The sequence below is a fragment of the Tachyglossus aculeatus genome, chromosome X1 (assembly GCF_015852505.1).
Source record: "Tachyglossus aculeatus isolate mTacAcu1 chromosome X1, mTacAcu1.pri, whole genome shotgun sequence".
NCBI classification, from domain to species: Eukaryota; Metazoa; Chordata; class Mammalia; order Monotremata; family Tachyglossidae; genus Tachyglossus; species Tachyglossus aculeatus.
In genome coordinates, this window is record NC_052101.1 from 37386735 (window position 1) to 37408892 (window position 22158).

Below are 22158 nucleotides of genomic sequence, written 5' to 3' on the forward strand. Positions count from 1 at the left end.
GTAGGGACCGTCTTCATAGTCAAGGAGCTTACTGGAGGCCGAGCACCGGAGTAGACGCCTTCTAGACTGTGAGCCCGTTGTAGGGACGGTATATGTCGCCGACTTGTACTTCCCAAGCGCTTAGTACAGTGCTCTGCATGCAGTAAGCGCTCAATAAATACGATTGAGTGAATTGAATGAATATCTGTTGCCGGCTTGGACTTCCCAGGCGCTTAGTACAGTGCTCTGCACACAGTAAGCGCTCCATAAATGAGCCCACTGTTGGGTAGGGACCGTCTCTATCTGTTGCCAGCTTGGACTTACCAGGCGCTTAGTACAGTGCTCTGCACACAGTAAGCGCTCAGTAAGTGAGCCCACTGTTGGGTAGGGACCGTCTCTATCTGTTGCCAACTTGGACTTCCCGGGCGCTTACTACAGTGCTCTGCACACAGTAAGTGCTCCATAAATGAGCCCACTGTTGGGTAGGGACCGTCTCTATCTGTTGCCAACTTGGACTTCCCAGGCGCTTAGTACAGTGCTCTGCACACAGTAAGTGCTCAATAAATGAGCCCACTGTTGGGTGGTGTTGCCAACTCGGACTTCCCAGGCGCTTAGTACAGTGCTCTGCGCACAGTAAGCGCTCAATAAATGAGCCCACTGTTGGGTAGGGACCGTCTCTATCTGTTGCCAACTTGGACTTCCCAGGCGCTTAGTACAGTGCTCTGCACACAGTAAGCGCTCCATATGTGAGCCCGTTGTTGGGTAGGGACCGTCTCTATCTGTTGCCAACTTGGACTTCCCGGGCGCTTAGTACAGTGCTCTGCACACAGTAAGCGCTCAATAAATACGACAATGAATGAAATAAATACGATTGCATATCACTCCCCTCCTCAAAAATCTCCAGTGGCTACCAATCAATCTGCGCATCAGGCAGAAACTCCTCACCCTGGGCTTCAAGGCTGTCCATCCCCTCGCCCCCTCCTACCTCACCTCCCTTCTCTCCTTCTGCAGCCCAGCCCGCACCCTCCGCTCCTCCGCCGCTAATCTCCTCACCGTACCTCGTTCTCGCCCGTCCCGCCATCGACCCCCGGCCCACGTCCTCCCCCGGGCCTGGAATGCCCTCAATCCCTCTGCCCACCCGCCAAGCTCGCTCTCTTCCTCCCTTCAAGGCCCTACTGAGAGCTCACCTCCTCCAGGAGGCCTTCCCAGACTGAGCCCCTTCCTTCCTCTCCCCTTCGTCCCCCTCTCCATCCCCCCCGTCTTACCTCCTTCCCTTCCCCACAGCACCTGTATATATGTTTGTACATATTTATTACTCTATTTATTTTACTTGTACATATCTATTCTATTTATTTTATTTTGTTAGTATGTTTGGTTTTGTTCTCTGTCTCCCCCTTTTAGACTGTGAGCCCACTGTTGGGTAGGGACTGTCTCTATATGTTGCCAACTTGGACTTCCCAAGCGCTTAGTACAGTGCTCTGCACACAGTAAGCGCTCAATAAATACGATTGATGATGATGAAGTGAGCCCACTGTTGGGTAGGGATCGTCTCTCTATGTTGCCAACTTGGACTTCCCGGGCGCTTAGTACAGTGCTCTGCACACAGTAAGCGCTCAATAAATACGATTGATGATGATGAAGTGAGCCCACTGTTGGGTAGGGATCGTCTCTCTATGTTGCCAACTTGGACTTCCCGGGCGCTTAGTACAGTGCTCTGCACACAGTAAGCGCTCAATAAATGCGACTGAATGAATGAAATAAATATGAATGAATGAATGAATGAATGAATGAATGAATGAATGAATGAATACGCCTGACTCCCAAGAGGAGGCCGAAGGCCCAGAGGCCCACAGAGACGGCTAAGCCGGAAGCGGCGAGGGCGGGGCGGAGCGGTTTCCGGCGAGGGGGCGCCTCTATGGCGGGTCGGGGAGGGGGGGGGCAGAGCGCCCCCCCTTGCCGCGCGGCATGGCGGGATGGCGGAGGCCCGCCGCCGCCGTACTTCCGGCCTCCGCGTGCCGCTTCCGGCTCTGCCTCCTCCGGCTCTGCCTCCCCCTCCAAGATGGCGACGTCTCTGGGCTCCAACACCTACAACAGGCAGAACTGGGAGGATGCGGTGCGTGAGGGGACCCCGGGGGGAACATGGCGGGCGGGAACATGGCGGGAACACGGCGGGAGAGCGCGGGGCCGGGGCGCCGGGCCAGCGGGAAGCGCTTGGGAAGGCCAGCTCGGCAACAGCCAGACCCGGCCGCCTCCTCCGGGAGGCCTGCCCTGACTAAAGCCTCTCCTCTCACTCATTCATTCATTCCATCGTATTCATTCATTCATTCCATCATATTTAGTCATTCATTCATTCCATCATATGCATTCCATCGTATTATTCATTCATTCATTCCATCGTATTTATTCATTCATTCCATCATATTTATTCATTCATTCCATCATATTTATTCATTCCATCGTATTATTCATTCATTCCATCGTAGTCATTCATTCATTCCATCGTACTTATTCATTCATTCATTCATTCCATCATATTCATTCCATCGTATTATTCATTCATTCCATCGTATTATTCATTCCATCGTATTATTCATTCATTCATTCCATCGTATTCATTCATTCCATCGTATTTATTCATTCATTCATTCATTCCATCATATTCATTCCATCGTATTATTCATTCATTCATTCCATCGTATTTATTCATTCATTCCATCATATTCATTCCATCGTATTACTCATTCATTCCACCGTATTATTCATTCCATCACATTATTCATTCATTCATTCCATCGTATTCATTCATTCATTCCATCGTATTTATTCATTCATTCATTCCATCATATTCCATCATGTTATTCATTCATTCCATCGTATTATTCATTCCATCGTATTATTCATTCCATCGTATTATTCATTCATTCCATCGTATTATTCACTCATTCATTCCATCGTATTATTCACTCATTAATTCCATCGTTTTTATTCATTCATCCCATCATATTTATTCATTCCATCGTATTATTCGTTCGTTCATTCCATCGTATTATTCATTCCTTCATTCAGTCGTATTTACTCATTCAGTCATTCATTCATTCGCATTTATTGAGCGCTTCCTGTGTGCAGAGCACCGGACTAAGCGCTTGGGAAGGCCCAAGTCGGCAACATCCAGAGACAGCCGCCTCCTCGAGGAGGCCTTCCCTGACTAAAGCCTCTCCTCTCATTCATTCATTCATTCATTCCATCGTATTTATTTATTCATTCATTCATTCCATCGTATTCATTCCATTGTATTCATTCATTCAGTTGTATTATTCATTCCTTCATTCAGTTGTATTTACTTATTCAGTCATTCATTCATATTTATTGAGCGCTTCCTGTGTGCAGAGCACTGGACTAAGCGCTTGGGAAGGCCAAGTTGGCAGCATCTAGAGATGGCCGCCTCCTCCAGGAGGCCTTCCCTGACTAAAGCCTCTCCTCTCATTCATTCATTCATTCCATTGTATTCATTCATTCCATCGTATTTATCCACTCAGTCCATCGTATTCATTCATTCAATCGTATTCATTCATTGTCATATTTATTTATTCAGTCATTCATTCAGTCGCATTTACTGAGCGCTTCCTGTGTGCAGAGCACTGGACTGAGCGCTTGGGAATGTACAAGCTGGCAACATCTAGTGACGGCCACCTCCTCCAGGAGGCCTTCCCTGACTAAGCCTCTCTTCTCATTCATTCATTCCATCGTATTTATTCATTCATTCATTTCAGCGTATTTATTGAGCGCTTACTGTGTGCAGAGCACCGGACTAAGCGCTTGGGAAGTACAAGTCGGCAACAGATAGAGACGGTCCCGACCCAACAGTGGGCTCACAGGCTGGAAGGCTCTCACTCCCTTCTTCCCAAGCGCTTAGTACAGTGCTCTGTACACAGTAAGCACTGAATAAATACGATTGATTGATTGATTGATTCTGCCACCGCTCCCCTCAGCCCTTACGTGCCTGTCTGTAATTGTATTTATTTGTTATCTATTTTTTGTATATTCATTTGTTCATTCATTCAATCGTATTTATTGAGCGCTTACTGTGTGCAGAGCACTGGACTAAGCGCTTGGGAAGTACAAGTCGGCAACATCTAGAGATGGTCCCGACCCATCAACGGGCTCCCAGTCTAGAAGGGGGCAGAGAAGCAGCGCGGCTCAGTGGAAAGAGCCCGGGCTTTGGAGTCAGAGGTCTTGGGTTCAAGTCCCGACTCCGCCACTTGTCAGCTGTGTGACTTGGGGCAAGTCACTTCACTGTGCCTCAGTTCCCTCATCTGTGACATGGGGATGAAGACTGTGAACCCCCCCGTGGGACAACCTGATCACCTTGTAACCTCCCCAGTGCTTAGAACAGTGCTTTGCACTTAGTCATCATCAATCGTATTTATTGAGCGCTTACTATGTGCAGAGCACTGTACTAAGCGCTTAGTAAGCGCTTAATAAATGCCATCATCATTATTATTCTTGTTATTATTCAGTCGCAGAGAAGCAGCGTGGCTCAGTGGAAAGAGCCCAGGCTTTGGAGTCAGAGGTCATGGGTTCAAATCCTGTCTCCGCCTCTTTTCAACTGTGTGACTGGGCTAGTCACTTAATATAGTAATAATAATGATGATGACATTTATTAAGCGCTTACTGTGTGCAAAGCACTGTTGTAAGCGCTGGGGAGGTTACAAGATGATCAGGTTGTTCCTCATGATACTCACAGTCTTCATCTTCAGTGCTCAGTCTTCAGTCTTAGTCCAGTGCTCTGCACACAGTAAGCGCTCGCTCAATCATCATCATCATCAATCGTATTTATTGAGCGCTTACTATGTGCAGAGCACTGTACTAAGCGCTTGGGAAGTACAAATTGGCAACATATAGAGACAGTCCCTACCCAACAGTGGGTTCACAGTCTAAAAGAAAATAATGATGGCATTTATTAAGCATTTACTATGTGCCAAGCACTGCTGTAAGCGCTGGGGATGTTACAAGTTGATCGGGTTGTCCCACGCAGGGCTCACAGTCTTCACCCCCATTTTACAAATAAGGTAACAGGCACAGAGAAGTTAAGTGACTTGCCCAAAGTCACACAGCTGACAAGTGGAAGAGTTGCTCAATAAATACGATTGAATGAATGAATCCCCATTTTCCAGATGAGGGAACTGAGGCCCAGAGAAGTGAAGTGACTCGCCCAAAGTCGCACAGCTGACAACTGGCAGAGCTGGAATTTGAACCCAAGACCTCTGACTCCAAAGCCCGGGCTCTTTCCACGGAGCCACGCTGCTAATAATAATGATGGCATTTGTTAAGCGCTTACTATGTGCTAAGCGCCGGATGTTGAGCACTTAACTGGGTGCAGAGCACTGTGCTGAGCGCCTGTCTCCCGCTCTTGGCTGTAAGCACTGGCTTCCCAAGCGCTTAGTCCAGTGCCTGCACACAGTAAGCGCTCAATAAATACGATGGAATGAATGAATGGTGGGCAGGGAAATGGATCTGTTTGTTGTTATTTTGTACTCTCCTAGACACTTAATCATAATGATGATAGTATTTGTTAAGAGCTTACTACTATGTGCTAAGTGCTGGATATTGAGCACTTAACTGGGTGCAGAGCACTGTACTGAGCGCTTGTCTCCCGCTCTTGGCCGTAAGCACTGACTTCCCAAGCGCTTAGTCCAGTGCCTGCACACAGTAAGCGCTCAATAAATACGATTTAATGAATGAATGGTGGGCAGGGAAATGGATCTATTTGTGGTTATTTTGTACTCTCCTAAGCACTTAATCATCATGATGATGGTATTTGTTAAGCGCTTACTTTGTGCCCTGGGTAGATACAAGTTCTCTTAATCCCCATTTTATAGATGAGGGAACTGAGGCACAGACATGTGAAGCAATTTGTACTTCCAAGCGCTGAGTACAGTGTTCTGCACACACTAAAAGTGCTCAATAAATACGACTGAATGAATAATACTAATAATAATAGTATTTGTTAAGCGCTTACTATGTGCCAAGCACTGAGCCAAACCTGATAACCTTGTATGTACCCCAGTGCTTAGAACAGACCTTGGTGGTAATAATAATAATAATAATGGCATTTATTAAGCGCTTACTATGTGCAAAGCACTGTTCTAAACGCTTAGAAAAAAAACCTATTATTAAATTGTATTTATTAAGCGCTTACTGTGTGTGTGTAGAACACTGTGCTAAGCTCTTGGGAAAGTACAGAGCAATAATAGACAATGACGTTCCCTGCCCACAACGAGCTCACAGTCTAGAGGACTGGAATTAACTGAGTGAGTGACCGCATCCCAGGGTGGGAATGCCGGGATTCCGTCTTCCCGGAGGCGAGCTTCCTGCCCGCCTGCCAGCTAATACCCGAATATTAGTCCAATCGGTCGTATTTGCCGAGGGCTTATTGTGTGCAGAGCACTGTACTAAGCGCTGGGGAGAGTACGGTGTCCCAGCCACAGGCCTTACCCGCCCCCAGCTTACGGTCTACAGTAGTAGCGGTATTAAATTGGTTTTTATCTTTGCCCTTGCGTAGGACTTCCCCATTCTGTGCCAGACCTGCCTCGGAGAAAACCCCTACATCCGGATGGTATGTGACAATATTTGAAAACCGGTTCTTTATGCGTTTTTCTGTGCATTTTGTTCTGGTCTTCATTCCTTCTTCCATCCCCTCCCCATCTTACCTCCTTCCCTACCCCACAACACCTGTATAGATGTATATATGTTTGTACATATTTATTACTCTATTTTACTTGCACATATCTATTCTACTTATTTTAGTTTGTTAGTATGTTGGGTTTTGTTCTCTGTCTCCCCTTTTAGACTGTGAGCCCACTGTTGGATAGGGACTGTCTCCATATATTGCCAATTTGTACTTCCCAAGCGCTTAGTACAGTGCTCTGCACATAGTAAGCGCTCAATAAATACGATTGATGATGATGATGATGAATGACCCGAGGGGAATTGGGTGATCTGTGTATGCCTCCTCCTCTTTAATAATAATAATGTTGGTACTCGTTAAGTGCTTAGTATGTGCAAAGCACTGTTGTAAACGCTGGGGTAGATACAATCAGTCAGTCAGTCAATCGTATTTATTGTGCGCTTACTGTGTGCAGAGCACTGTAGAGCTGGGGTAGATACAAGGTGATCAGGTTGTCCCACGAGGGGCTCACCGTCCTCATCCCCATTTGACAGATGAGGGAACTGAGGCCCAGAGAAGCGAAGTGGCTTGCCCGAAGTCACCCAGCTGACAAGTGGCGGAGCCGGGATTTGAACCCACGGCCTGTGACTCCAAAGCCCGGGCTCTTTCCACCGAGCCACGCTGCTTCCCCTGCTTTACAAATGGCTGGGGACAGGAGTGCTAGACGGAATGGGATTTTTTTTAATGGTATTAAGCGCTTAGTATGTGCCAGGCACTCAAGAAATGGTAGTGATTGATAGGACTGTCCACCTCTTTTAGCACACTGACAACTCAGTAAATATTAATTACAAGGCCTAGTCTCCAAATATGACATAATAATAATAATAATAATAATAATGGCATTTGTTAAGCGCTTACTATGTGCAGGGCACTGTTCTAAGCATTGGCATTTGTTAAGTGCTTACTATGTGCAGAGCACTGTTCTAAGCACTGGGCATCCCTCCTGAGTGTCGACAGCCCTGTCTCTTCCAGGCTGAGATGGAAGTAAATCAGCCCTCAGCACCTTAAATCGTGTAAGCCCATCCACCGGCCATCTCTAACGGTTGTAATCTTATTTATAATAATAATTGTGGTATTTGTTAAGTGTGTACGACGCGCCAAGCGCCGTACTAAGGGCTAAGGAAGACACAAGACACTAAGCGTCGGTGTCGGCGCGTGCTAATCGGTTTGGATACGGTCCCTGTCCCACGCGGGACTCACAATCTTAACCTTTAACTGAGGCACAGGTAAAACAAATCATCATCATCATCAATCGTATTTATTGAGCGCTTACTGTGTGCAGAGCACCGTCCTAAGCGCTTGGGAAGTACAAGCTTGCCCAGGGTCACACAGCAGGTAAGTGGTGGAGCCAGAATTAGAACCCAGGTCCTTCTGATTCTCAGGCCCGTGCTTTATTCACTAGGCCAGCGGAAATTGAGAGGGAATGATGATCAGGGCAGAATTTTCTAAATTTTCTAAAAGGGCAGCCTTTTAGTGTCATTAGACCAGAAATAAGTGAGAGTAGAAGCCGGGATGAAGGATCAGGGAGTGGACCTCCCCCTCGTCCCCCTCTCCATCCCCCCGTCTTACCTCCTTCCCTTCCCCACAGCACCTGTATATATGTATATATGGTTGTACATATTTATTACTCTATTTATTTATTTATTTATTTATTTATTTATTTATTTTACTTGTACATTTCTATCCTACTTATTTTATTTTGTTGGTATGTTTGGTTCTGTTCTCTGTCTCCCCCTTTTAGACTGTGAGCCCACTGTTGGGTAGGGACTGTCTCTATGTGATGCCAATTTGTACTTCCCAAGCGCTTAGTACAGTGCTCTGCACATAGTAAGCGCTCAATAAATACGATTGATTGATTGATTGATTCATTGATTGGACCTGAAGGGGATATTCTGAGGGAAATTTGCAAAAAAGGCCAGAGTGGGTAAAGTGCCACGAAGTTGGATGTAATGGGGTGGGGATCTGTGTGAATGATATTTGAAAATGGTAAAGGGATATCAAGTATGCAGCTGGAACTCAAGGTTGCATAGAACAGAAAGAACAACCCAGGAGTAGGAAAACGCTGTAAAAAGGGAGTGTCAAGGCTCTCTTGGAGCTTTTTAACAGGGGATCAAACAGTGCGCCCATTATCACCTCATAAAAACCTTGCCGTTGCTAAAGCTTCACTGGCTAACCTAAAGTTACCCCAGTTCCTACTTCGATCCGTGAGTTTGGAAGGTTGTTCGGGTAGTGAATGAATTTGTTCACAGTTGGAGCAGGAGGTGGAGGTTAGGGTCTGGGACATGGTCACCAGGCCCCAGCAACTCACCGTCGGTGGAAAAAAAATCGAGGTTGAGATAAATGTTGCAGAGGGGAAAATGGGCAATCAATCAATCAATCAATCGTATTTATTGAGCGCTTACTATGTGCAGAGCACTGTACTAAGCGCTTGGGAAGTACAAATTGGCAACACATAGAGACAGTCCCTACCCAACAGTGGGCTCACAGTCTAAAAGGGGGAGACAGAGAACAAAACCAAACATACCAACAAAATAAAATAAATAGGATAGAAATGCACAAGCAAAATAAATAAATAAACAGAGTAATAAATATGTACAACCATATATACATATATACAGGTGCTGTGGGGAAGGGAAGGAGGTAAGACGGGGGGATGGAGAGGGGGACGAGGGGGAGAGGAAGGAAGGGGCTCAGTGAGCGGGAGGAAGAATTGTGTAAGCACAGCCTACTAGATTGTAAATTTAAGGGCAGCCATCATGTTGGCTAATTCCCTCATACTCTTCCAAGTGCTTAGCACAGTGCTCTGCACTTAGGCAGTCAACAAATGGTATTGATTGATAGGACTGTCCACCTCTTTTAGCACACTGACAACTCAATAAATATTAATTACGAGGCCTGAGTGTGGACAGCCCTGTCTCTTTCAGGCTGAGATGGAAGTTAATCAGCCCTCAGCGCCTTAAATCGTGTAAGCCATCGGCCATCTCTAGCGGTTGTAATCGTATTTATAATAATAATTGTGGTATTAAGTTTGTACGATGCGCCAAACGTTGTACTAAGGGCTAAGGAAGACACAAGATAATCGGGTTGGACACAGTCCCCGTCCCACCTGGGGCTCCCAGACTGAAGTAGGAGGGAGTTTCACAAATGAGGCCCAGAGAAGTTAAATCAATCAATCAATCAATCAATCGATCGTATTTATTGAGCGCTTACTGTGTGCAGAGCACTGTACTAAGCGCTTGGGAAGTACAAGTTGGCAACATATAGAGACAGTCCCTACCCAACAGTGGGCTCACAGTCTAAAAATCTGAAGTATAAATGAGGTCACACAGCAGACAAGTGGCAGAGCCGGGATTAGAACCCGGGTCCTCTGACTCCCATACTCTTCCTCAGCACTTTTGTATGTATGTTTTTAAATATAATTATTTCCTTAGACTGTTTTCCTTGAAAATATAGGTCTGTCTCTTCCATTAGCTTGTAAGCTCCCTGGCGTAGGGAACGGATCTCTTGCTTGTTTCATATTTACCTGGCAGGGATTGCATCTACCAAGTCTCTTGTACTCTCTCAAGTGCTTATAATGGTGGTGCTCTTCATTCAGTAAATATCCTTGATTGATTGCACCCAGTGCTCTGCACAGAGTAAGCATTTAATGAATACTATTAATTGTCTACCCTTGTCTCGGTCCTTTTTTACATGTGTCACTGAAGTCCTTGAGTATCTTGGGCATCTCAGGCATCATATGCCGTGAGCGCTTTTTCAGAGGAGACCAGAGGGAAACTGTGGCGAGGCAGGGGCTCTGCAACAATCCCCCAGCCACGGGACACCCCACACAAGAGCACTAAGCCCTTGGGCGAATACAGCACAACACAATTTATTTATTAAAATAAATTATGGGTAGGGACATAAGTTCCGTGGGGCTGAGGGTGGGATGAATATCAAGTGCTGAAAGGGGACAGAACCAAGTGCGTGGAAAAATACAGAAGGGAGAGGGGATAGGGAAAGTGAGGGCTTAGTCGGAGAAGACCTCTTGGAGGAGATGGGATTTTAATAAGGCTTTGAAAGTGGGGAGAGTGGTGAATTTTCATATACGAAGGGGGAGGGAGGATGGGGTGGACCGAATCTCCTGGGATGCATTTCCCATCCCCGTTGCTAAAGGGTCCCAGTTGTGTGCAAACTAAGGGCGGCCCCTCGCCCCGCACTCCCTAGTTGTGAGCATCATAATCTTTGTGAGTCATGTTTGTCGAGCACCTGCCCTGTAGGTGCTAAGTGCTTAGGAAAGTGCGCACAAGGTAAGGCAGTCTGTGTTCCCAAGGAGTTTACAGTCGACCAGTCAATTAATCAATTAGAGCACTGCACTAAGCACTCGGGAGAGTACACAGTAATAGAGTTGGTAGACACGTTCCCTGCCCACAACGAGCTCACAGTCTAGAGGGGGAGACGGACTGTGGCTGTCGGGATTTCAGGGAAGGGGATTCGAGAATATTTTTGATGAATCCTGCCGTGATTGAAACAGCCTGTAAGCCAGAGGGGCTTGCGAGTGTCGATACAGAGAGGTTTAGTTTGTGTGTGAATGACAGGGCAGCGGCGTCATTTTTTTTTAGTACTTGATTTTTTGTTTGAAGTCCTCAGTACTGGCAACTGTTGTGAGCCTCAGAGGCTGCACTGGTTTTAGAGCGAGCTGAAAGAAGAAAGAGGTAGGACCGCGTATCTTCCAAACTTGAAATCATTAACATCGTATGCCGTCATTGAAAGTTTCTAAAACAGCGTTGCCTTTTCTGTATCCTCCCTCCGGGGGTAACCGCAAAGCGTGAAGCATTTCGTTTCCACAGAGAACAGTTGAGGGGCGGGTGAGGTGGCACGTGAATTGTGGTGCAGCGATGGCACTCTCACCCCTCGTGTTTTGCGGGGGTTCGATCTGCGACACCGGGCTGTCTTCACGCTGGACATTGGCAAGTCTGAAGAGGCATCATCTCTGCTGTGGTGCTTTTAGGAGGGAATAAACAGCTGGTCTCATTCCTCGTAATAAGCCCAGTCTTCTTTTATTTCAGACCAAAGAGAAATATGGAAAAGAATGCAAGGTAAGTAGGTCTCAGACTCCGAAGCTTGTGGCTTTTCAGGGAGGACAGCGAGAGGCCCCGGGGCAGCAGTGGGAGCAGTTTCTCTTCTCATCCGCTCTTGCGGCGCCTGTCTTGTACACCGAGTGTATTTTCAGTGTGTACACGCTCCCTCTGTGAGAGCAGGGGAAGGGGTTATTTGGGGTTAATCCCTGAAGTTCCAGAAGAATACCGTTTTTCCTTGCATAACTGCCCCACTTTGCATATTTTTTGCCACCCAGTGGGAGAAAATTGAGAGCGAGAGTGAGAATTAGTGGGGGATTAAGTTAAGCAATAAGGGGATCAGAAGAGAAGGAAGAGTTAGGTAAGGAGGCACTTGAGACGGCTTCTTTTCTGTTGCCTTTGCCCCAGGTCTGCGTGCCATAGGCATTCAGTGAATTAACTCCACACACCCTCCTTTGGTTGTGCCAGCTACCCTGGCCCCACCATAGTCGTAATGAGTTAAGTACCTTAACGTGCTTTGTTAATCGCTCATCCTGTTGCTCCTCTCTCCTCCCTCCCCCCTACATCACTGCCTACAACTAGATGATACAAAAAAGCCTTTTTTCTTCTCAAAATCGGGGTGGGGCAACTAGGTGTAGAGGCAGTTATCTGAGCAAATACCTCAGTTAAAAGATGGAAGAGGTAGTAGTTCAGAATCAGCTAGGAGGAGAAAATCAGTTATCCTAGGGTCATGTTTAGGAAAAAGGAAGCAAAAGTGTAAATTCTTCCTCCCAGACACACGGTCAAGAATTCGTGACTGTCAAGGTCATCATCATCTGTATTTGAGTGGCTGCTGTTCTGTTAGGCACTGTGGATCGTACCGTAAGAGGAAAGGGCACAGTTCCTGTCCTCAAGGAGTTTACCATCTGATGGGAAAATACAAAGTTGCTGTGATTGCAGTTTCTGAATTTGCATATTCCTCCCTTTCCCCTCTCAGTCAAAGGCCCTGGTTGTCCTCTGTCCTTTAAATTTTTGGAGAGTGGTGGAGCAAGATCCCCTTAAATACTCCAGAGGGAAAGTGTCGGGTGTTATGTTCAGCCGGAACATCTCCTCGGTCTTAGTTTTGTTTGTTTTTGTGATTCGCCCTTCTTTTAGAGAGCGGGGGCTTGCAAAAACCCCACCTTGTGAAACACACGGATCGTTTTTACAGTATCTGCTACAGGCAGGCGCGTAAACATTATTCTGATGTCACGGCACACAGTCCCCAAAGAGGGTCACAAAAAAGTCCCTCAGTTTCCTAGTAGTCTTCTAACAAGACGTGGAGGGAAAACTTGTGTTGGAGCAAAACTGAGCGGTTTGAGCTTCTTTTTATCGCAGGGGGGAGCACAGTGGCCTCTGACATTTTGGTTGAGTTTCACTTTTAACTAGAGAGTGGGTTTAATTGTGGGTAATTGTGGGCCTGTGGTAGTTCCTTCATCTCGTTTTGTGCGTCAGATCTGTGCCAGGCCTTTCACGGTATTTCGCTGGTGCCCGGGTGTCCGCATGCGTTTCAAGAAGACGGAAGTGTGCCAGACCTGCAGCAAGCTCAAAAACGTCTGCCAGACCTGCCTCTTGGACTTGGAGTACGGTGCGTGTCTCGCGGGCCCCGACCGAGGGCCGGATTTAGTCAGTCATTCAGCCGTCTATATTGAGCGCTTGCTGTGTGCAGAGCACTGGACTGAGCGCTTGGGAGAATACAGCACAACAGTACACAGACACATTCCCTGCCCACACCGCGCGTATGGTGTAGAAGGGAAGGAGGCAGAAGTTAATGCGGTTAAATAAATTACAGATATGTACATCAGCACTGTGGGGCTGGAGTGGGGGGTGGAGGGGATGGATGAATAAAGGGAATGAGTCAGGGTGATGCAGAAGGGAGTGGGGAGAACAGGCTACCCATGGGGGATTTGGGAAGCTCAGCTCCACCCTACTCGGGGCCCTCTCCTCTGGGTGGAGAACTGGGGCAACTCCGAGGCAGGTCGAGAGCCGTAGTCCGGGCCCAGTCATCCTTGAGGCAGTCCTGGAGCCAGGATCGCTCCCCCGGAGCGCAGCTGGAATGAAACCGGCTTTTGGGGGGTGGAGGGGGTGGAAATGGACGTCACCCGGGGCTTCCCAGTTCGGCAAGCCAAGCCTGGCCTGGCATCTCTCACTTCAAGCCACCGATCATTTGGGGGAGGGTAAGGCCCCCTGAAATGGAAACAGATCAGCAGCATCCATCAAAGTCCAAGCTGTCGAAGTCCAGAGTAGGGTGCTGTGCCTGGGGTGGGTTCTCTCGGGTGGGAAAAGAACACGATCCGGGTGTTGGGCAGTTACAAAACAGAGAAACAGTGTGGCCCGGTGGTTAGAGCCTGGAACTTAGAAGAATGTGGGTCCTAATCCTGTCTCTGCCACGTGCCTGTTGTATGACACTTCACTTCTCTGGGCACCAGTTGCGTCGTCTGTAAAATGGGGGTTAAAGGCGTGAGCCCCACATGGGACAGGGACTTTGTCCAATCTGATAAGCTTGTATCTACCCCAGTGCCGAGGAAGTGCTTAACAGATACCTTTAAAAAAAAAAAAATTGTCCCCCCACTCGAGTCTCTCTCGAGTGCTAAGAAGGGAGTGGGAATGTTGGGTCAAGCATCTAAACTCCAGTTTATGGGGTTCTGGGGCGAAGGCCCTGGGAAATAAAGCTAACCACAAACAGAGGATGTTCAGTCACGCTAGCACTTATCTCTCTAGCTGGGTTTTCATTTGCCCGAGTGCCATGGATTGCCTGAGCTATCATCCCCAATCTCCGATTAGGATAGTAGAGAAATCGGGCCCTAATGGTGCCGGACAGTTACAAAATAAGATCGAATTACGCCTTTGGATGCACTTATAAAACCACGTGAAATTCCCGTTTGAAAGTTGTAGCAGTTGAAATGAGGTGTTAGTGAAAGATCTTGAAAAATTATTGCCCTGTAGGTCTCTAAGTGGTATCATAAAGTTACTACATTTTCTGGGTCTGCACTACTTTTCAGATAATCAGTGATGTTTATTGAGCACTTACTGTGTGCAGAGCACTCTACTAAGTGCTTGGGAAAGTGCAACCCAACAGAGTCGGTAGGCATGTTCCCTGCCCGCAACGAGCTTACGGTTTTCCTGTTCGGGTTTCTGATTTTTTGAGTGTGTGTTTTCCTCCTTTCGATGGTAGGCTTGCCCATTCAGGTCCGTGATGCAGGCCTGTCCTTTAAAGATGACATTCCAAAGTCCGACGTCAACAAAGAGTATTACACCCAGAATATGGAGCGAGAGGTATGGACATGCTAGAGTGTCTTTCTTTGTTTAGGTGGGGAAAAAATGGGAGTTCTCGATGGGGGAGTGGGGAAGGGAACGGATGACTTCCCTTTTCCTCACAAATCCCGCTTTACAGATTTCAAATTCTGACGGCACCCGGCCAGTTGGGGCCCTTGGGAAGGCTACATCTACCAGTGACATGCTGCTGAAACTGGCTCGCACCACCCCCTACTACAAACGGAACCGTCCACACATCTGTTCCTTCTGGGTGAAAGGGGAGTGTAAGAGAGGAGAAGAGTGCCCATACAGGTAAGGGGGCAGGGCTGGAAGCGGGGACCATTCCCAAGCGGGGGACAGCCTGCCCCATCGCATTTTAATGTCAGAGAACGTATCTGTGGGGCTGGCTCTGCTGCATTGTTGGCCTTTGAAGCGCCGTCAATTTTGGATTTGTGGAACCATAAAAAAGCAACTAGGATGCCGGGCTGCTAAGTCGGATCCGACAGGGGATACCTAGGCAGCCCAAGGTTCAGAAATTAAAAAAAAAAACCCTCTAATGGGCGGGTGAGCTCTCTGATTGAGTGTACGGTGGCTAGTTGAAGCCTGGAGAAGCAAAGGCAGTCAGACAAGTGTGCATCCCGACGGTAATCGAGTCGTTCTCGCCAAGTGTTTCGGGGCTCATTGCAGGAAGGCAGGTCCTTCAGATCCCTTCCATTCCCGCCGAGGGTTGTGAGGGCTTCAGAGCGTAAAAACCAAGCGTCTTAGATGTATCTCAGATTCTTTGGTGGCAGCGCTGTTTGATCGTTACTGGGTATTATTCGTCTCCTCCGGTAGTTATTGAAAAAATAGCCACTTGATGATGAGACCCGACTTGGCTCCTTAATGACCCCGGAAGTCAAGGTGCCCGGCTGCCTTTTGTGGAGATGCCCTGACGTGATACGAATGGAGCTAGAAACTGAACACCTTGAAACTCAGGATCCCGATGCGCTCTTTACTTATATCGGAGGAGCCTTCCCCGTTTGAAGCTCCACTGGGATCGTCCTTGCCGTAAATATCGTCCACTTTGCCCCTTAGGCACGAGAAACCTACGGACCCAGACGACCCCCTCGCCGACCAGAACATCAAAGACCGGTACTATGGTATCAACGACCCCGTGGCCGATAAGCTTCTGAAACGAGCGTCGACGATGCCTCGCTTGGACCCGCCAGACGACAAGAGCATCACCACGCTGTATGTCGGCGGCCTGGGGGACACCATCACGGAGACGGACCTCAGGTGAGCGCGGGGCGGGGGAATCTTATCTTCATTTAGACCAGTTTGGGCTGTCGCATAATGGCCGGGGAGATGTTTATGGGTTCCTTACGGGTAACGATTATGGTGTTAAGCACTTGCTAAGTGTCAAGCACTGGGGTAGATTCAAGGTAAGCAGGTTGGACACAGTCCCCGTCCCACGTGGGGCTCACAGTCTAAGGGGAGGGAGAACAGGTATCGAAGCCTCGTTTTACAGATGAGGAAACAGATGCACAGTGAAGTGACTTGCCCCAGGTCGCACAGCAGACAAGTGGCATTAGGACTCAGGTCCTCTGACCTTTCCGCTAGGCCACATTGCTTCTCTGCAACAGATGTGTTCGGGGGGGGCCACGCTGAGAACCGTGGCCGACGGGGCAAGTTCATCCCATCTCACTGGCCGCCCTCCCTGCCCAAACAGAAATCATTTCTACCAGTTTGGCGAGATCCGGACAATAACTGTTGTACAGAGGCAGCAGTGCGCTTTCATCCAGTTTGCCACGAGGCAAGCCGCGGAAGTGGCCGCCGAGAAGTCCTTCAATAAGCTGATCGTCAACGGGCGCCGGTTGAACGTCAAGTGGGGACGGTGAGCACCGGGGCCTTTTCTTCCCTGAGCCCCCTTTCCCCTTACTGATACTGGTCGACGGGTCTTTAGGTGAGCCTTGGTGGCGTTGGGTCAGGGAGGAGGAGAGATGGCTTGGGAGCAAAATCCGAGCCAGCGGTGAGATTTCCTTTATGAGCACTGGGAAGTTAGGTGACCTCCGGGTAGACTCTTTCCTAGGAATATAATAATAATAACGGTATTTGTCAAGCGCTTACTATGTGCCAGGCACTGAATTAAGCGCTGGGGTGGATGCAAGCATAAAGGTTGGACACAGTCCCTGTCCCACATGGGGTTCACAGTCTTAATCCCGTTTTGCAGATGCGGTAACAGGCACGGAGAAATGAAGTGACTTGCCCAGGGTCACACAGCAGACAGGTGGCAGAGGCAGGATTAGAACCCAGGTCCTTCTGAATCCCAGGCCTGTGCTCTATGCACAGGCCTGTGCACTGTGCACTGGGCCATGCTGCTTCCCGCAGAGTTAGTGTCCCTGATCGGGGGGTGGGAGAGGACGGGAATTGGGCTGCCGGCTCCCTACTCAGGGTCAAGAAATATAACAATAATAATAATAATAATAATAATAATAATGGTATTAAGCGCTTACTATATGCAAAACACTGTTCTAAGTGCTGGAGGGATACAAGGTAATCAGGTTGTCTCACAGGGGGCTCACAGTATGTCCTGACGGTGTCGTGTGCTTCAGTTCCCAGGCAGCCAGAGGCAAAGAGAAGGATAAGGAAGGCTCTACGGATTCTGGAATAAAGCTGGAGCCCGTTCCAGGACTGCCTGGAGGTGAGCAGAACATTTCTGCCCCGGGTTGTCTCCCGGACAGTGGCACCAGCCGACGCGCGTCCCTCTGGCGTTGGGTGGGGAAGAGCGGGTTCCCAGGACGCCTGCCTTTGGGTTGTGACACGGGAGAGCGTTTGCGATCAGTCACTGGTGTTGGTATCGATCGGTCCCTGGCATGGAGCGCTTACCGTGTGCAGAGCACTGTACTAAGTGCTTGGGAGAGTTGAGTTTAACAGGTGGCAGACGCGTTCCCTGCCCACGTCTTCCTCTCCAAACGAAGGCCGGTCTTGTCTCCCGCAGCTCTCCCTCCTCCTCCGGCGGCCGAAGAAGAAGCGTCAGCCAATTATTTCAACCTGCCTCCCAGCGGCCCTCCTGCGGTGGTCAACATTGCGCTGCCGCCGCCTCCTGGGATTGCACCCCCACCCCCGCCAGGTAACATTCGCTCTCCCCTCCCTCGCTCCCTGGCCCAGCCAGGGGCATCCACTTTCCTCGGGCCTCTGGGCCCCTCTTGTCTGCTCCGTGTACAACGGCCCTGTGCCCCGGTTGCTGTATGCCGATGGCCCATTCAGCCCGTCGGTCTTGGTGGTCCTTGCCTGATCCGACTCGGGGCAGAAAATCATCCCTAAAGGGCCACCTCCTTGACCTCCTCCACCTCCCAACAGGAATCAGTCGAGTCTCGCTCCTCTCCCCTTTTCCAGTCCGGCATGACTCCAACTTCCCTTTCCTTTCTTACTGGCCAAGTAGGGAAAAACCTGGCGTCCCTGAGGCTCTGTCCGAGATCAAAGCGTCTCCCTCCTCAGGCGCCCCACCGAGCCGGCGGCAAACGGGCCTCAGCCCGGTTGAAGGATTTGCTTTGTGCTGCTTTTGGGACCATCTAAGCTTCCGTGAGGCTACCAGGGGATGGGAGCACGGTGGTTACTTGGGCTCCAGTGATGCCAGTGGACCAAAAAACGGCCGTCTGGGCTGTGTATTCTCATTAGCCCTGATGCGAGGCTCATCCTCCCTCTGCCTTGGCCGGGCTGAGACTAAGGATGGGGTTTCGGATGGCCACGGTGCCGAATCTCCAAGCTTGGAGGAAGTGGCTCCAGAATCTTCTGCTTGCCCTCGGGCTTTCAGCCAGTGGGCGGATTGGAGAAGTGGGAAAGGGGGCGGCTGCGGGGAAGGGCCTTTAAACAGGCTGCAAACCAGCCCTTCCGTTACCGGCTGTCGGAGCGCAGGACGATTCCAGCTCGGGACTGACCTCTTTCCATCCCGCAGGGTTCGGGCCTCACGGGTTCCACCCGATGGGCCCTCCGCCGCCCTTCATGCGAGCCCCGGGACCCATCCACTACCCGTCTCAAGACCCCCAGAGGATGGGGGCTCACGCGGGAAAGCACAACAGCCCCTAGCATCCCGCCGCCGGGCCGGGCCTCTGCTCCGGAGAAGCACGATAGCAACCCAATAAACACACCTAGGAAGTCGATCTGTTTTTTCTTTGTAAGTTTCCACGGCAGCGTGACCCTCAGGCCCCGGCTGGGTCGTGGGCGGGCGGAGAGCCGACGCCGCGGTCCCCACGCGCTCACGACGGCGAGGGCGGCCCGGCGTCGGTCCATCCGGCCACTGGAGTCCCCACCGTAACTTCGGCTCCTTAACCGCACTGGCAAGTGGGGACCGTGTGCCGTTAGCAAGAACCTCCAGGTATGACGTGTTCCAAGACTGCCGGCACACGTGTGGATCTGTGCCTGTATGTGTGTGTATGTATGTACGCGTGCCCGCGGCCTTCGCTCTTTTGGAGATGTGTCTCCTGGGGTAACCCGTTTCCGTCCATTCTGCTTGTCCGATTCAAACCTTGAACTACCTTCCCGCCCGTAACTGTTTCCTCCCTTTTTCTAGCCGAACTTTTTCAGATCTTTTTGCTAATTCCGACCGTTGCCAAGTGCTAGGGGTCGTCTAGTCATTTCCCCGTCACTCGAATCGGCGCTCTAAAGTCGGCCGGAATTGGGAAAGACCCCAGCATTTGAGAACTGGAGGCGCTGGATTGGGGCTTTGCTGGACCCCCGCCTGACGGCGTCAGTGCTCAATAAAGCTTTTTAAAATGGGGACCGTACTAGGGGGAAGTTTTCGGACCTCCTCCCCTCCCGAAATGGGGCAACCCATTTCCCCTGCCAGAAAGGGCCACGTCCACTCCTGCCGCTGCTGCTCTGTGGTGACACGGGGTCTGGCTCCCCCAGGTCTGACCCCCAAGCAGCAGGGGACAGTCGGGGCTGGCAATTCCTGCCCCAATTTAGATCTCAGTGCCCAGCCTGCGTCGTTCAGCCCCGAGGGACGCCAGGCCCCGGGCCGTAGCAGCAGTAGATGGAAGTCTAGCCGGGCGAGGATCCCCGTCAACCCGAGGTGGCCGTGGGGAGTGGGACCCAAGGACCAAGCTTGCCCAACCTCCCCACGTGCCCCCGAAAGCCAAAAAGATCCCCGCGGCCAAAATCTTCGGGACGCAAGTGGAGACCTGCCAGTGACCGGTCTCCTTTCCACAACTGGCGGCGGTGGGGTCAGGGAGGGTTTGAGGCTATCGAACTATCCTGTCGTGTGATGAGGATGATACTAATGAACGTCACCGTAAGCCCTTTCTGAGGTCAGCAAGCCCTGTGTGTTTGTTTCGATAGCCGATCTGTGACTTGGACGAAAGGACCTTGTATTTAGCAGGAACCTCCATGTGCCTGCAGTGTCTCTGGTTCCCTCCTGCTGCAGAAGAAAGTGTATATTTGCTTCTTTTTTTTGTTTGTTTTCTGTTTTTTTTTTTTAGCTTGGATGTAACCGAACTATAGGTAAATGGTAAAAGGAAGGTGATGCGATCTTATTTCCTTTTAAAGAAAAATTAAAACAGATTTTCCAAATGATGTCTCCAGTATTCTTCCAGCTGCCTCAACTCGTTTCGACAGCTGGCTCAAGTTAGTAAGGAGTAAGGGATGGGAGGGGGGCGGGAGAGGAGGGAAGGCGGTTGGCAGCACCTTTCTTTGTATTGGTTTCGTTGCAATATGCCTTTACCCGGGTGCCCAGTTCTGCCTCTCTTCCTCAGAGCCGCACGGCTTGGAAGAACCGGCTACACACCGGATTCTCCTCCCCGTTGTTCGAGTTGTGTTTGGGAGACTGAGTTCTGATGCCTCCATTGGTACTCTGAGCTCTGGGTTTTGCGGCTGTGCTGGCCAGCCACACGGGAGCCCTGCATTTATTTGCCTTAGCCAGCCTGGGCTCTACAACTGTGCCGCCCGGCCAGTTTCAAGCTTCCTCTAAGTGCGAAAGAAGGAATGCATCGGCAACTGCTGCCAGGTTTTTCCTCCGAGCGTACAGAGCTAATTGCACAGCATGTCTCCATTCATTCAATCGTATTTATTGAGCGCTTACTGTGTGCAGAGCACTGTATTAAGCGCTTGGGAAGTCCAAGTTGGCAACATATAGAGATGGTCCCTACCCAACAGTGGGCTCACAGTCTAGAAGTCTCCACGAGCACAGGCTGAGTTGAGATGTGTTCGATCAGGAGAAGCCTCCTTCAACACTTCCCACTTGATGGGTTTATACCGTCTAGACAGTAGCCCTGACCCATCAAACACTCTAGGATAATAAAGCTGCTCTCCTGCTGCCCTCACACTGCATTTAGCTGCAGGAGGCCGCAATGCATTTTACCTGTCTGACCTATGAGAGGCGAGAGGTGCTTCTCTAGACCGTAAGCTCCCAAGGGGGAGGGAACGTGCCTGCTAAATTTGTTGTATTGTTCTCTCCCAAGCGCTTAATACAGTGCCCGGCCCATAGTAAGCACTCAGTCGATAGGTTCAGTATGACTTCTGCACTTCTCGGGCTCTGCCTTCACCCGATCTCACCTGCTGGGATCCCCCCCAGAGCACTTACTGAGGGGCTCTGCGTTCCGGAAGGCAAGGCTAGAGATCTCGTTGTGGAACTGGGGACGGTTCACTCACCAGGAGCCAGGGTAATAATAATAATGATGGCATTTATTAAGCGCTTACTATGTGCAAAGCACTGTTCTAAGCACCGACAGAGGACTTCAAGTTAAAAGGGGAGGTTTGGGGTGGCAGTCAGCCTTTTTCAAACTCCATTTCCCCTAGAGCAGTTACTCTTTTCTCTAACCAGTCAGTAATATTTGTTGAGCACCTACTGGGTGGAGAGCGAAGGACTAAGTGCTCAGGAAAGAACATATAATAATAATAATGGTATTTGTTAAGCGCTTGCTAAGTGCAAAGCACTGTTCTAAGCGCTGAAGAGAGACAGAAACAGAGACAGAGGCAGACACAGGCAAAGACAGACACACAGAAAGGAGACATAGATATGGAAAGAGTTACAGAGAGACAGGCGGACATACAGAAAGAGCAACAGAGACAGTGACAAAGAGACAGGCAGGGCAGACACACAGAAAGTGACAGAGATACAGAGACAGTGAGAGAGACAGAGGCAACGAGACA

General features: G+C 49.6%; 1 protein-coding gene across 1 annotated transcript; it reads left to right on the plus strand.

The window, feature by feature from the left end:
* The first annotated feature begins 2014 nt into the window (after positions 1-2014).
* Positions 2015-20529, plus strand: RBM22 (RNA binding motif protein 22). Its single transcript, XM_038740306.1, has 11 exons — positions 2015-2092; positions 6542-6595; positions 11752-11781; positions 13234-13366; positions 14954-15054; positions 15173-15345; positions 16108-16308; positions 16742-16906; positions 17625-17713; positions 18011-18142; positions 18968-20529. Exons 1-11 carry the CDS (start codon positions 2039-2041, stop codon positions 19096-19098), a joined length of 1263 nt encoding a protein of 420 aa, XP_038596234.1. The 5' UTR covers positions 2015-2038; the 3' UTR covers positions 19099-20529.
* Positions 20530-22158: the final 1629 nt, after the last annotated feature.